General features: G+C 43.1%; 1 protein-coding gene across 1 annotated transcript in view; it reads right to left on the bottom strand.

The window, feature by feature from the left end:
- Nucleotides 1–9,498: 9,498 nt before the first annotated feature.
- BCR (BCR activator of RhoGEF and GTPase) overlaps nt 9,499–15,131 on the bottom strand; it is a 93,681-nt gene continuing 88,048 nt past the window's right edge. The window contains exons 19-23 of the mRNA XM_061370677.1: nt 14,187–14,326; nt 12,579–12,713; nt 11,919–12,024; nt 10,874–11,036; nt 9,499–10,183 (exon numbers count right to left, since the gene is read on the bottom strand). Coding sequence (XP_061226661.1) covers nt 10,094–10,183; nt 10,874–11,036; nt 11,919–12,024; nt 12,579–12,713; nt 14,187–14,326 — 634 coding nt within the window. The 3' untranslated portion in view covers nt 9,499–10,093. The remainder of the gene's footprint in view (nt 10,184–10,873; nt 11,037–11,918; nt 12,025–12,578; nt 12,714–14,186; nt 14,327–15,131) is intronic.

Here is a 15,131-nt window from a genome sequence, read left to right as displayed (position 1 = left end):
TTCGTGCGAACACGGATTTTCTGACTTCCAGCTCCTAAAGGACTGCGCTAAGCTAGGTTTTGTAGTGCAACGTGTGACTTCTCACGTATACCAAGCAACTGCAATTAATAAACCCAAATGATAGTGTTGGTGCTTTAGTGGGAGGTATAGCAGAGTATGCATTTGCAAGCGTTGGCTAGAAAGTGCTATGAGCACAGTAACTAAGTGAGACCAAGCCATTAGGCCTTAGCTGAAACAACGTTGGTTTTTAGCATGAGTATGGCTTAGCACCTAAACGTGAATGCTGGCTCGACAGGGTGCCCCTCTGAGGGTGGGAACCTGGCTTTCTGGTGAGGCATGATAATGCATTAGAATTAGGACCTGTAGATGCCTTGCATCTGCCTCTGTAAATTGGTTCTAAGCAGGGACATCCCTAATGGGAAGTTAGGATAACAATTTCAGCAAAGAACTAAGCACATAGCTCGCAGGTATTAGCAATTGAAAGCTAAAAGGCAACCAATAGACTGTCATTGTAGCCCTAACCCGAGTGTGCAGTAGGATAAAAGGACTACAGTTATATAACTTACCCAATAGGATGTGTGCATGCTTTAGGTAAAATTATATCAAGATGAGAAAGTAAAGCTTAAAAATCCCCAAAATTTACTGTGCTTTGGAGATGTGTATGGAGGTTTGAACCCCCACATGCTCCCGGTGCCAGTGAAGGTCTGTGCTTTACTTACAGTGCATACTGTGATTTCTTTAAAGCAAAGACAACGTGCTGACTTCATATTCCTGTGAGAGTTTCCTCATCGGGGTTTCTGTTTAGCTCAGGCCATGGGTTAAAGCCCCTGTCCCAACAAGAATTCAACTGTTTCATCCAAAGAAACACCTCAGTGTAAGACTGCATTGCAGCCTCTCCCCTGAGATACTTTTGCTCCTAGAATTCATAGGCCTGCAGATTGTGAGAGCAAGTCTGATTTACAGCCCCATTGTGATCTTGGGTAAAATTTGGTAATTGTAAATCAAAGTAAATGACATTCAGGTTTCATCAGAATCCCCTTTAAAACTGAGCATATTTGTCTGTGGTTCAGCCTTACTGGCTGGGCTTAAACCCTGACAATGTTACAATGTAGTTTGGTTTACATTGAGGGGAAAATACCCATTTATGTGTCTGATAAAGTCAATTCAAGGACACAGCATACCTATTTGACATTGAAAGGCTAATTTTACACTTAAGTAATATTTCTGGTGTTTGTTTCCAAACAGTACAAACAATGTCATTCCACTATTTTCTGATCCAACAACAAAATGTTGTACTGTGTGTCTACCTTTAGATTGATTTTAAAGTTATCAGTAAAACCGTGGCATTTCAATGACAAATCAGCAGCATTACACTGTACTAGGGATGTGGAGATGTCTGCTTTTGTTTTGTACAGTGTATTTCTCACCATAGCCCACAAAGGGGCTCTGCTTTCTCTAGCAGGAAATAGAATGGGTTTCGTTCGGCTAGTGAATGAATGAATAAGCTGCTAGGTGGCAGTGCGTATGGCTGGTTCAGGAACTTACAAGGTCCCTAAAAAAACCCTGCCTAAACCTGCAGCATTATATCCTGTAACGTGTGCAAGAGCTGTCTACTAGGAAAGATTTCTCATTGTTATGTTCAGGATTAGACTGCCCGAGAGGATGATCCAGGAGGATCTCCATAATCGGAGGCTTCTAACAAAGAGCAGATGAATGTCTCCAGAGTCGAGCAGGTACAGCTGATCCTGTCTCAGACTGACGGCTGTATCCTGCAGGGCTTCTGGGTGAGCAGCTGCCTCGGGGCAGTCTGTCTGAGCCTCGGGAGGCAGTGTGAGGGCTGCCTGGAAAATGAAAGGCAGCTGCTCCGGTGTAGCAATTTGCACAGAACATCCATGGTTATTATGCACTCTAGTATGTTCCTTCTCATCCTGCTCCAGCCGTAAGTTTCATTTGTTCCTTCTCGTTACAGGGAAGTAGTGTACTGAAACTGTGTACCAGCTGAACTTGATTCATTTCAAGCCCATGGCTGTGTTGCACACCCAGCGTCTTCAGGTGGGGGAAAGCAGCTAGGAGAAATGGCTGAGAAGTGGCAGCCTGGTAGCAGTGAAGGAATTGAACAGTGAAGGGGTTGGTGCAGTAAGAGCGTGGCTGTGTGAGCAGAACACATAACATAGGACATCCCAGCTTCCAAGCTCATGCAGGGATGTCCTGATACGGATCCATGTGATTGCACTACAAGGGTATGCTTTGTAATGGAGTGAGAACAATTCTGGAGACTTCTACATTGAAGCCATCTGAAAACTATTTTGAAGCTATTGCATATTTTACAGCTACGCCACTGGCAGGAAGTATTCGTGTTAGTCATTGATCTTCTCCTTTTCCCAATTCAGGTGGTAAGCATAATAATTTACTTTTCTTGATCTGCATCTCATTTCAGTGAAGTTTTGAACATAGTTTATTCAGCTAAATTTTTCTCTACTTTGGATATCACCATTGAGATGTGTCATCTTTGTGATCCACACTGAATGAAAATCAGCTAGAAAGCATCCAAGCAGGTATCTTTATTATAGAGAGGTTTATATATTAAGTTGGACTATATAAAAACATAAATGTACTTTAATTACATTAATAATTTAAATATTTGATTTAAATAAAGCACCAAGAGAACTTGATTTAAATGACTGATTCAGTTTCCACACCACTTCCTACAAAACCCACTAATTTTATGCAGTGTTTGAAGAACCTAGAGGACAGAGCTGACTTCTTAGCAAATACGTAACTACAGCTGAAGTGCTCTGCACACAAAGGTAAAGTTTACAAGGTTTGAGAGGGTTTGCATTCTGACGCAATACTCCTACAAAGGGATTAATACAGATTGAAAATGGACTGGGATGCTCAGCTGTGTGTCTACCTTACATGTAAACTATTTCCTCACGTCATAGCTGGTTTTAATTCTGTACTAACCTCTGGAGTTTTAAGTGATGCAGCTTTTACCTTCTCAAACATGTAGGCCCAGGTTTTAGTTAAAGAAGACCAAAAGAACCTGGCAAACATAGATACAGGAGATTTTATTTAACATTGTGTACAAAGAAAGGCTACAAATGCCTTAAGACTTTTTTTCCCCCCAAATACAGTTTTTGGATCCCTTTTTTATATCACTTTTCTCAGAAAAAGAAAAAAAACATCCAGAATGACAGTTCCACCACCCCCCACCCCCCCTTCCCTTTTTCTTCTCTCTTTGGGCCTAAACTGAGAGATGTTTAGCAGTGCAGTTTCAACACCTTTCACTATTAAACTATTATTAGGTTTTCTTCTCCAAAACCAGAGCACTTTTAGATACCGAAGCAATAGCAACAGCAGTATAAATTGTCAAAACCTGACTCCCTAACATGGTAGTGTTAAAACAATGCCAACAGCATTAACTCTGATGAAACCCAAAGTTATCCAAACAATACATCTTCTACACCTGATAATTTAGCACTAATCATATAATTTAACTGTATTTATATTTAAATAAATAGTCTTAACTCCTTTCCTTGGAATTCTTCACAGATTATAAACACTTGCAATACTAGAGATAAGAATAAACTACACAACTTACAGAGGCAAGAGAAGGCTTTGCTTTATTTCTTTCGCTGGACAGACACAGAAAGGACTTCACAGTGTCCTGCTGAGACAGATAATTTTTTAAGTTCACTTTCATTGTGGTGCTTCTCAAGTCATCCAACACAACAATTCCTTACCCTCTTTTGCTGCCTTGGTAATCACTTTTGGTACCGATATCCCAGCTCCTGAAACATCTGTCCCTGTGTAGCCAAGTTTTATCCAGGATTCTCCAAATTTTGCAGAATAACCTAACTGTGAAGCCCAAAACAAGATTGCTCTGAAGTTTTGAGAAGCAGTAAATAATAAATTAGAAGAGGCTGTTGGGAAGAAATAAGAAGAAATGTCCTTTTGCTATGCCAGCTTTTGCATTACCATCTATATTTCATATAGATGAAAGATGTAAAAGATATGAATCAGTTTTGAGCTATTTGCATAATCCCTAGAGTTAGTGTAGTCCTAATTTCGTAATTTCAGAATAGCACTGAAATGGAGGAAATTTGAGCTACTTTATGTAGACTAGCATTCAGTTAGGCACAGTAAGAAGTAACTGGATGAGTTTTTTCCTCTAACTGCCTTCTGGACCTCACTCAAACTGCCCCAAGAGTGATGGGAGCACCTAAGGACCAAGGCCATTGCTCACTGGTCAGCTCTGCCTGTTGTGATTCTTGTTTTGGGTCATCTGCAGGAAGCTGCTCTGTACGCGAGCCTGCCCTTTTGTACACCCACAGGGATATAACATGGCCTTGCCATATGAGTCATTCTGCAGATTAGAGAAACGGTGCATCTGTACAATGTCTTTGGTTCTCAGAACATCTTGTCACTGGGGAAAAAGGCTGCAACAGCCACACAAACAAAAGCTCTAGTGGAAAATGAGGAGTTTTCTCCATTTTTGACAAGAGGATTTGAACATGACTGCAGCAGAGCAAACACAGCCTTGGGGACTCAAGTGTATTAATTCCCAACTATAGTTGCACAGGTGTAATTAATGGAATCTTATTTAACTTGCAAAATAGGAATACATGAGCCCAGAGCTTTAGCAATACCTGGTCCCTTCTGTACCGTAAGACTGGAAATACTTCAGTTATCTTCAGGGACAAACTGAACCCCCCATGTGGTAGTTTTTACAGTGAAGAATGACATGAAGTGATTTCTGTTGGAAAAGGAGGGGTCTTTCTCACTGCAAGGTGAAACATGGCAGTAAGGAAATAAATGATGGAAAATGCTTGCACGGTTCACCTGTCTGTTTCTGCAAGAGTCTCCAGCAATTCCACTACAGGATGGTAACACAGAATCAACAGTGGAGGCAAACAAGGTCATTTAATAGTTTTCTAATTCATGGCAATAGCTTTTATGTATTTGACCTAGAAGGCCTAAACTAGGGATATAAGCAAGGGAGGAGGAGAATCAAGTTTACACTCAAGGTTTGCTTTGGTCCTACTGTTTCAAACCACCTCATCATTATGGCATATGGTGGCCTTTTATCCTTGCAGGCCAGAAACAGACTTTTACCTTAAAAACCAATCTACCTTTCTGGTTCTGTTAGCTTTTTTGTTCTCTGCAGTGGTGTTTTACCCATGGTAATACACAGATTCTAATACTTCTCTGTCTATTGCTGCAGGAGTGTGGGGAAATGTAGAGAGCAAGTGATAAGCATTGCATTCTTAGCACTGAACTGTGGATTTTCAATTGCAAGCAAGAGGGACCACAGCACAGAACTGGGAGGCTACAGTAGCTAAATTCCTGCTAAATTAACGTTTATTTACTGGCAAGACAGCTGTTGCTCCCAGTTACCTGGGGAATAAGCTTTCTTCCAGAACTTGGAATGAGATCTTCTTTCTAGTCCCAGACAATATGATCTGAGTGATTTCTAATTATGCTTCTCTTTTGTATTTCACTCCCTAAAACCTTGTTAAGGAATAATCATTAAGTGCTTCCTTTAGGGCTTCTGTTGCTTTTAAGGGTAATGCATATATTTAATTCTATTCAATGAGAAAATCCATAGAATACATATGAATGTTCTTTTCATTCCACTTCAGAACAGGGAGTTGCTAATACTGATCTACCTACAGCTCCAGTATCTCAGTCACACACAGCCTGTGTTAAAGGAAGTGAATAGCATCATAGCTGTACTATGACAATGTCAGCAAAGTGTACAGAGAAAAACATACCCAGACTACAAATTTATGAGGGCATAAACACGAATGCCCTTAGAAACTGCCCTTTCAGATTTTTCTTCTTCAAGGAACTGCAGCAAACCCCTTACACACAGCATGAGCGCATTTCTGTGCGGTTTGTTCCAACACGTCCACATTTGCTTGAACTGAAGGAAAACGAGAAAGGGCAGCAGTTTTTTCTTAAATCTTTTCTCATTCCTAAGAGTCCCACATGTGAAAATGTTATCCCAGGAGATGAGCAAGCACTGAAGCCAAGGGGTTAACCAGTGAGGAATCAGAAAAGGTTGGGTTTTGCCATCAGATTTTCACCATTTTTAAAAGCCATGTTGGTCAATTTACATTTTATACATACCTGAAAGAATGGCACATGAAGATGAATGAACACATTGCGATGCCTTCCAGTGTTACAGGTGTGACAGATTTGGAGATCCACATATGCTTTAAAGAACAGTACATTTGTTTAAATAAACTCATAGGAAACTAACATAAACAACCGTAAAACAGACTTCTAAATAGGTAAAATGCATGAAGTGTAAAAAAACTGCATCTCCCACGAACAGACTCTGGTTCCACCACCTTGTGGCCAACAAAAAAGTTGCAGTTTTACCTCAAAACGGTGCCGGCCGATTGCCTCGTCAGAGCAACTGAGGGTCAGAGTGGAGGGAGGCAGCGGGCATGAGCAACTACAGTCACTGCGCTGCCCTAGTGTGCCCTTAGCTGATCCACTGAAAAATAGCAGCATCAAAATACAGCCTGAAAAAGCCCAGCTCCTGCCTCCGCTTGTTGAAATTGTGCAAGAATAAAGAACACCAGCAGCATCTTAATGGATGTGTTTCAGTTTGGTTTCAGACGCTCCCCTCCTATGCAAAGCACACCCAAACACGAAACTGAAACCAATCCAGTAACTGTTCTTATCCATCTCTGAAAACTTCATAATTTGCTTTACTTTTTAAAATTTTACCTAAACTCTTCTGTGTTCAAAAAAAATAGAAAGAAAAATCCATTCTAATCTTAAAACTAGTTTTTAAATGCCAGGAAACCGATGCTTTTCCCTCTCCTTGACCTGCAGATACAGAGAGCATCCTCATCACCCCAGTTTCTTAAGTTCAAGTTCTGACATTTCAGATTTCTGTTACTGAAAGCTACACTTTTAGGAAGGTCTCTCCAATACACTAGAAACAGAAAGAAACTCCCAGTGCCCATGTAAAGCGTAATTTGTTTGCTAGTTTGCTCTTATGTTATGTTGTACCTTTGTGATACAGGAAATGGAAGAGTTAGGTTTTCTGACAGAGCTTGCAAGGGAACAGATCAGAGTAGAAATCAGACGGCCTTCTCTGAAGCCAAGTTTTGCAATTCCCTTTTTGTTTAAGTATGATAAGGCTTATTAAAAACATAACTGAAGTATCAAAAAAACCCCAAACCCCAACCAACACCTTTTGGAAATCCTTGTGGAAACATAAGGCTATTTGAAAAAATTTAATTGCAAAAGTAAAGGAAATTCAAGAAATCAATTCTCATATTTCCAATCAGTCCATGATTTCATCATCAGCAATAGGATGTGCTACCTTCTCCAGCCCAAAATTACCAGCTTTGGGGAAAACATATTCACACTTAACAGAAATAATTAACGGGTTAAGTTAAATTAACTTTTTCCCTGATCCACATGCCTGCATGTTAGATAGTGTTACAGTAGAACTGAGCGTTGTAATGAGAGACTAAAAGCAACAACCTGTAACAGTAACCAAAGCAAAAGCCATTTTCTCATGGTTACATACAATAGATCAGTAATTTAATATTAAAATTAACTTCCTATATAAATAAAAATAAACACATTGGGCAGAAGTAAATTGGCACAGTCATTATGGTATTGCTTTCCAGTTTCAACACTGCAAAGAGCAGCCACGGATTCCAAACACCAAAAGGAAAAGGCCTTCACCAACCACCTGCTGCAGTTGGGGTTTTTCTGCTTTCAAGTGAAGTCATCAGCAGTGCTGCTGCCTCCCAGATCCCAAACAACAGTCTGGAAGAGGTAGGAGTGCAGCTGGCAGGACAGGGATTGCTATGGAACTGCTATGTGACAGTGAGAGCAAATACAGAAAACCAAACCCAGGGCGTGTGGTTTACTGCATGACTGTTCTTCAGTCAGTGGTTTTCAGGATTGTGACTAAGTTTTACCTTCAAAAAGGCAAATAATAATAAAAATCAAAATCTTAAGCCTTCAAGTTTCCTTGCCTTCATTCCCTCCCTCCCCAAAAAAGCACTTCCTACTATAGACACTGTCTCTGGTTTACAGGTTCGGAAGTTGGAATGTAGTGGAAATACATACAAGAGAGAAGGAATTTCTAGTTGTACATTACATTACAAAAAGGTTTTCTCCCAGACCTAGGGATGGAGGGATACTAAGCAATAGTAAATTCCTATAAGAACCCTTACAAAGCATGCAAAATATTGATATACTCACAAAATTGAACTTTATAATTCTTCCTTTTTGAATTTGCAACTTCACAGTACAATGATTTCTAATACGCAACCGTCAGAATTCCAGTGACTACAGAATCATTTCCCTTTCATTTTCTTTCCATTTGTTTGAAAGATTCCTTTGATTTTTTTTGTTGAGAGGTTGCAGATCACCCATCAGAAAATGGGAAATTCACGTAACAGGGATTGCTTTCTTTGTTATACTTCCCCTCAAATGATGTTGACAGCCTAACTCCCAGTCTTCCCAAACCCATCCCTCCCTCCCCTTCTCATGCCCATTCCTTCCCTTGTCTTCCAGCTGTACTTTTCTCCTCCCCAGGATGACGATGGACAGATGGCACTAAATGGATGCTGCAGAGCTGGGTAGGGAGTGAAGGGCTTGGGGTACTTCATGCAAATGGAGTCGCTCCCATCCCCGGGGTGTTCAGCTCAGCTGCTTCCCAGCTGGAATGCTCTGCTGGACTGTCCTGTGCTCCCTGGACAAAGCTGCCCTGCACCCCTGTGCGACCACGGTGGCTTTAACCACTGTAAGCAGGGCAACACAACGGCGGTGTTTGGCTTGACCTGTACTGCTCTATGTAGCTCCATTGGTATCTCTTCGCTGCTCTTATTTAAAACAGGGTTGGAATTGCTGGAGAACATACAATGCATGCTGCTTGCTGGATTGTCCCTAAAGTACATTGTGAGATGTTTTATCAAAGTGGAGCAATCAGAAGAAGACTCTTGTAGAAGCAATGTACAAAGCCTCTGAAAATTCAAGTATCAAAAAAAACAAACAAACAACCCCCCCCAAAAGATGTTCTGAGAAAAGTCTGAAGTAAGCAGCCAGCCAAACTGACAGCCACGGGTTATTTTGTCCACAAAGCATTCAATTCCTTTTGCAGTGATCTTTTCTTTGGAGTGTTGGGAATTAACAGTCTTCCCAATTAATTTTCATGGTTTGGTGGGGTCTAAGGAATTTAGCAATCCTGCCTGGATAACATCACCCCTGCTTTTATATGCAAACAGACAACAGAATCACTGACTCATCCCCCCTGCCTGCTCAATTTGCTGTATTATTTATAATGTAACATCATTAGGTCTGGCTCCCTTAACCCAAGACCCATCAGAAGTGCAGCCTGGGCAAGAGCAGGGCATCTCCTTCCCTAGAGCTGTGGAAACATTTGCAAGGAAAGGGGTGGGCAAGACAAAACTAAACTAAACTAAACCCCAAGCCCCACACAAACCAACAGCTCGAGTGGTACACAAACCTCTTTAATTGCTTTAGAACCCTGGTCAAATCAAGACTTGAGTTTCTAAGGAGGGAATCTCAGATCCCAGACCCTTCCCTTCTGCTCTCCTCTTGCAAAGCAACACTATTTTTGTGGCCTAGAACAGTACTTTATAAACAGCAGTTAGTAAAGACACAGTTGTGATAGATTCTTTAACTCCCCCTCACCCAACAAGGGGTCTCCTATCAAGTGGTCCAGTAGACATCTTGAAGTTTCTTTTTGATAAATTAAACCCATAAAACGAGGAATACCTTCTGTCACATTCCCAACAAGAACAACAGCCACACTCTGTGGTGTATTTGTTCAAGTGTCTATTGCTCCTCCTAGTGGAGATGCTGCACAGCTCCATCTCCAGTCCAGGTCTGCTCCTACCAATCCAGAGCAGAGGCTTTTCTCCCTCTTCAGCTTGTCACTGGTTAACAAACAGCAGAAGCGCCGAGGGCTGCAGTTCCCCAGGGCAGGAACAGGCCAGCAATGTCTGAAGAAACATCAGTTGTCTTTTTCTCAGGTGTGGCAGGTTTATGCCAAAAGCAGTGTTTCGTGTCCTGTTGGTATTGCAAGCACCTACACCTCTGTGGAAAAGAGAATGCTTTGCCTCTTGCTGTCTGGGGTAGGGATAGTCTCTAGCTGCAGGAAGTACAGAAGAACTTGAACCTGAAAGAGAAAGAGCCCTGTTAGCTCATTCTTATCCTGGCTATTGGATAGCTGGCAGACACCTACAGCTCTCTACCCTGGAACACCCTGCAGTTATGTATTTGTTTTAATACAGTGTACAATACCAGCAGGAATATTAAAACCCGCAGAGCTTCAGAGAGACTCTTCAGGAGTGCATTCCAGTGTGTAATAATGGTGTTGGTGTTCCAGCGTACACAAAAAATCTGAGCTATAATTTGCCATTACTCAGACAAGAACATACAAAATGCCCTTGACCAGGGAACAGCCTCTCTGCACCACCTTCAGAAGGCAGCAGTAGCCAACGAAATCTGAATTCAGCAAAGGATTTTCTTGTGCATCAGTGAAGGAGGGTTAAGTGTTGAGGAGCATCATGGAAAACCACTGATGGCCTTTAACCCCACGCTGTCAATGTGGTGCTGTGAGGCAGCACTTGAAAACCCTCACTATGGACAAATACATTGGAAGTGCCTCCTGACATTTGTTCCATGAAAGCTGTGTTGGTACAGATGCAAACTGAACTGTCTCAAGAAACACTGTTCTACAAACAGTCTAAAAGCCTGTGCAGGGGTGAAAGTGTTTGTGGTCCTCAAGACGCCCAGGCCTTGCCAGAGGACTGCAGTTCCCCAGGTACTGCCTGCACAAGATGCAGTAGCACGTTGAGGATTTTACCTGGGACATGACTTCTAGTGACCAACTATCCGTCATTGTGATGGGCTGGGTCGGGTTGGCAGGGATTTTACTGTCCTTCTCTGAAGGTCTGAGCAGTGTTGGTCCAAAGACAGTTGCAAGATTATGCAGGGACATCTTGTTAATGCTTTCCCTCTCAGCAACTCTGGGAGAAGAAACAACGAAAAAGGCAAGACTTATAAATACCCACATTTGGAAGTGTCCTTAAGGAAGAAACCATATTTATTCCTGTTGTAAGAAGTTTTAGATACTTTCAGTCACCCACTCTCAGGAATAAAGGAATGTTTCTCGTCCCAGTTTTATAAATGAGAAACTGAGGCACAAAAGTGAGAAGATTTACCTAAGGGCAGAAGAGTCTGCAGCAGAACCACAAGCAAAACACAGGTTTCCTGGATCTTCGTCCAGGCCCTCAGTCACAAATCACCTTTCACCTCTCAGTGTCAGTTGCTGCTATGTACAAGTTACATATGTCACTGTGCAGGAATTGAGCAAGCTTCTTACATTAGTATCAACCATACAGAAACAGTTTTTCACAGTTACAACCATATTACAAACATCTAGACGAGAGCAGGACCAACCTAAGCAGGGAACTGACAAGTCCAGAGAGCAGAAGTGCTGGAGTTTTCAGAAATACACCCTGTTCGATTGCAGACCCCTCCTGAGACAGGGCTTACAAGTCCTTAAACATGGCCAAAGCTTCATGAGTTATACTAAAACCTTTCCTCATCCCAGCATCCAGATGCAGGTGCAGTTCTGCAGTGATATTGCAGCATTTGCACTAGATAAGCCCAGGGACTTTTGTTACTCCTTTTCTCCAGTTCTAATCCCTTCAATGTAAGTAAGGACAGAGTTCAGGATTTAGTGCCTAAGGGAGCATGAGACAACAGCTATCTGATAAGCATTCACCGTAGATCAGCAAATGCTTCTTCCTTTGTGTGATTCAGCATGAACTCAAGGAAGAGGCTCCTCTTCTCAAAATAATGATGATTTACACATAAAGGAAGTGTCTAAAGGATCCACATATTACCTTTTTAAATGGTCCAAAAGGAAAAGGAATGTCACAAGGTTGGGCTCTGGAAGCGATAACAACAGATTTAACATACAGCTTTCCTTTGCAACAGGGTCTGAAAGTGCTGCAGGACAGAAAAGAACAAAACACCACCATGAGTGGGAGTTTGACCACATCACTTCCCAAACCAACAAATACAGAAGGTCCTGAACGGGCTGTAATTGCATCATAGTTGGAATGTCAGAGTTGCACATCAGCACCCCACAGGTTCTTTTTGTTTCAGACACACATAGAGAATCCCTTCCCCTCAAGCAGTTCAAGTGCTTTCACAGTTACCACCCTACAGTGTTTTTACCCAGACAAGGTATAACCCCACCCCAAGAGGGCTTCCCTGAGTGGGGGACATGGCATGCCCACCCTCCACAAGCAGGGTCTCGTTCTATTCTGAACCCACCCTCAGAAACCTGCACATTTTCAGCTTACAAGACAGTGCAGCAATTGCCTGTATTCAAGCTCACAGGAGGATGATGCCATTCCCAACGCTCACTTCTGAGCTCCATTCCACTTCCCTAACAGCTTGTTCCAGGCTTCTGTCCAATGCTGTAAATATGGGGGTTTAAGAGCAGCCTCATACAGAAGAGTTCCGGTCATGGGGAGTTAATTTCTGCTGCTACCTACCAATGCCCTCAGCAAAGTTGGGGTACAGCTCATCTGTGAAGAGGGGTTCAGGCAGTTCCCGGAAATACAGTTTCAAGGTGCCTGCAATGGCGTTAACATCCATCTCGCTCATCATCACCGACACGTCTTTGTTATCTGGGAGAGGGAAGAGGGGAAGCAGGGTAAAGAAGCTGCTGGCCTTGCATTCCTCCTTTTCTGGCTTTGGCCCTCTTTGTTTACCCTCTGTCTTTGCCCAAATAGCTGAGAGTTCTCCTGTTTACGTTCCTCCAGACTTAATGAGCTCCTTCTGACAACTGAGCAGCACTGCACAAATGACTGCAAACAGTTCATAGCTTTAAATGGAGCAGAGGGAACCTCACACCACACAGGGTTAGTTACTGTGCCAGCAGCCTCAGCCTCATCTGGAACTAGCCCCACTTGACTGTATTTACATGCATTTCAACTTTTGTTATTCCAATTCCCTGCCTTTAACAGCTTAGAAGAGATTTCAGGGCTGACTCCCCAGCTGAGTGTAGCCAAAGTACACAGGCAATTCGGGGTACTTTGTTCTGTTACTCACATTTCAGTTCTGGGACTATTAAGAACAAAACCACCCCCCTCTTCCCTAAAACAGACCAACCCATAGAGGCAGCACTGGTTTCATGAAGCTCAGTGTAAACCAGCATCTATTATGAATGAAAAAGGTTGTCTTTCAAAATGTGAACCCCTTCTTGCACTGCTGAAGGTTCAGTTCAGAAATCAATGGGGTTTGTAGCTTAGGGGGGCTGAAAGCAAAATAGAAGAAAGAAGAAATTTCACAAAGTAAATGAAGAAAAAGTGCAGGGAGGGTGAATTGAGGCACTGGGCACAGGCCTCCTGACTGCCCAGATCAAAGAGAGCTCAAATGCAGCTTGAGCAGTCCTTGGACTGTCCTGTGGAGGCTGGAAGTAGGGCAGAACTTCACTTTTTGTACCTCAGTGATCTGGAGGCATTTCCTCTGCCTGATCTTGGATGCCTGTTGGGACATACAGGCCATTCTTTTAAACACAGCTCCAGCAAGGAGCCCTTTTATGCTCAAGATCAAAGAAAGCTTTACAGAGCTTGGTCAAAACTATGTGATTTTACAACCTGCAGACATCAATCTGGAGTTAAGAGGAGAACTCGGGAGCCCTGGCAGCCCAACTCCAGTCTCACAAACCCTCTTCCTGGGTAATGTTCCTTGGAACATCTTTCTTTTTGGCTGGCTTCCTTCCATAAAACATTCTTAGTGTCAAGGGCTTTTATCAACTTGGAGACCTCACAACTCTGAAGAAATTATGACTTCTGGTTCCTGCCACTTCCCATGAGGAAGGCGCCTGCCCTTTACACAGACCTGCAAGGCAGGCAAAGCCACCATTCCATGTCTGTTGGGAAGAACAACAACTGTGTTATCTGCTACAGGGACCCACTCCGTTGTACACCTTGTATCTGTAGCAGAAGAGTATTAATAAAACATGCAGCCAGGGGTAAAATGATTCTCCTTGTGCGGGGGAATCTCTGCCTCTTGGGGAACAGAAGACTAAAACTGGCATCGCCACCTGACAGGGAGCTCGCGCAGTGCAAAGGAGAACATCGGACACAAATACTTACTGACATCAAAGGCAGCTTTCAGAGCTTGGATGTCGGTTGCCACCCCAGAGACACGGTAGATGCCCACCTCCTCCATCCCACGCCGCTCTATCTCCTCCACACACTGGCGAACTATGTAAGGCACCTTCGATCTCTCTCTCCTTAAGACAGCCAAACAGAAGAGCTCAGTGCAGCCCGTGCCCTCCCTTGCCTGTCACCCAGCCAGGCCAGCTAACATCACCCCACCAGTTTGTTGTGCAAGCTTTGTCTGGAAAAGGGGGCGGGAGAAAGGCTGAGGGGCAATCCAGACTGAGCTGAAACACTCCTTTTAAAACTGGAGCGGCTTTTCTGACTGCCTCGGCCTGGCTTTGGCTCTTCTACAGCTTCCCTGACTGCTTGAGCTGCTTTCTGGCCAAGTCCCAGAGCCCCAAAAGCTTGTGACTCTGCTCAGGTAATTAGAGGATTCCCAAGCAGTCCTTGGATACATAGCAACACTGGTGCTTTCAAATCAATGCAATTCCATAGGGAGGAAATACCACACTTCCCAAACTGTGTAACAGAACAAAAAGGTTTCTTTTGGCAAACGATTCATGACAAAGGATCAGGGGTTAAAATAATACAACAGGATCCAAAGAACTTCAACATTTCTGGTTACGGAAACACCACTGTTTGGTGGCTCTGGAAATTTGTGACCAAGTCGGTTAACTACAGAGTAAAGGGGCAAGGGGTACATCCGGAACTCAGGAAACTGATACACTGTAAGTAAACACCCTGGGTTTCAAAGCCTGGGCCCACACTAGTTTTTCCCCTGCAAAAAATGAAGCTCAGAGGATGCAGAACATCTCCTTTTCGCAGCCACAGCCTTCTGTGCTCCTGCCCTGTTGAGCAGGCTGGGCTGACTGACCCCTCAGTGCAAGCCCCGGGCCAAGTGGATGCCTAGTAACTTATAGGGAGAAACGTGACCCA

This window comes from Neopsephotus bourkii, unplaced genomic scaffold (assembly GCF_033783945.1).
Source record: "Neopsephotus bourkii isolate Nb327-2 ecotype Australia unplaced genomic scaffold, CSIRO-AGI_Nbou_v1 NB_1542, whole genome shotgun sequence".
NCBI classification, from domain to species: Eukaryota; Metazoa; Chordata; class Aves; order Psittaciformes; family Psittacidae; genus Neopsephotus; species Neopsephotus bourkii.
This window is presented reverse-complemented; position numbering and strand designations above follow the sequence as displayed.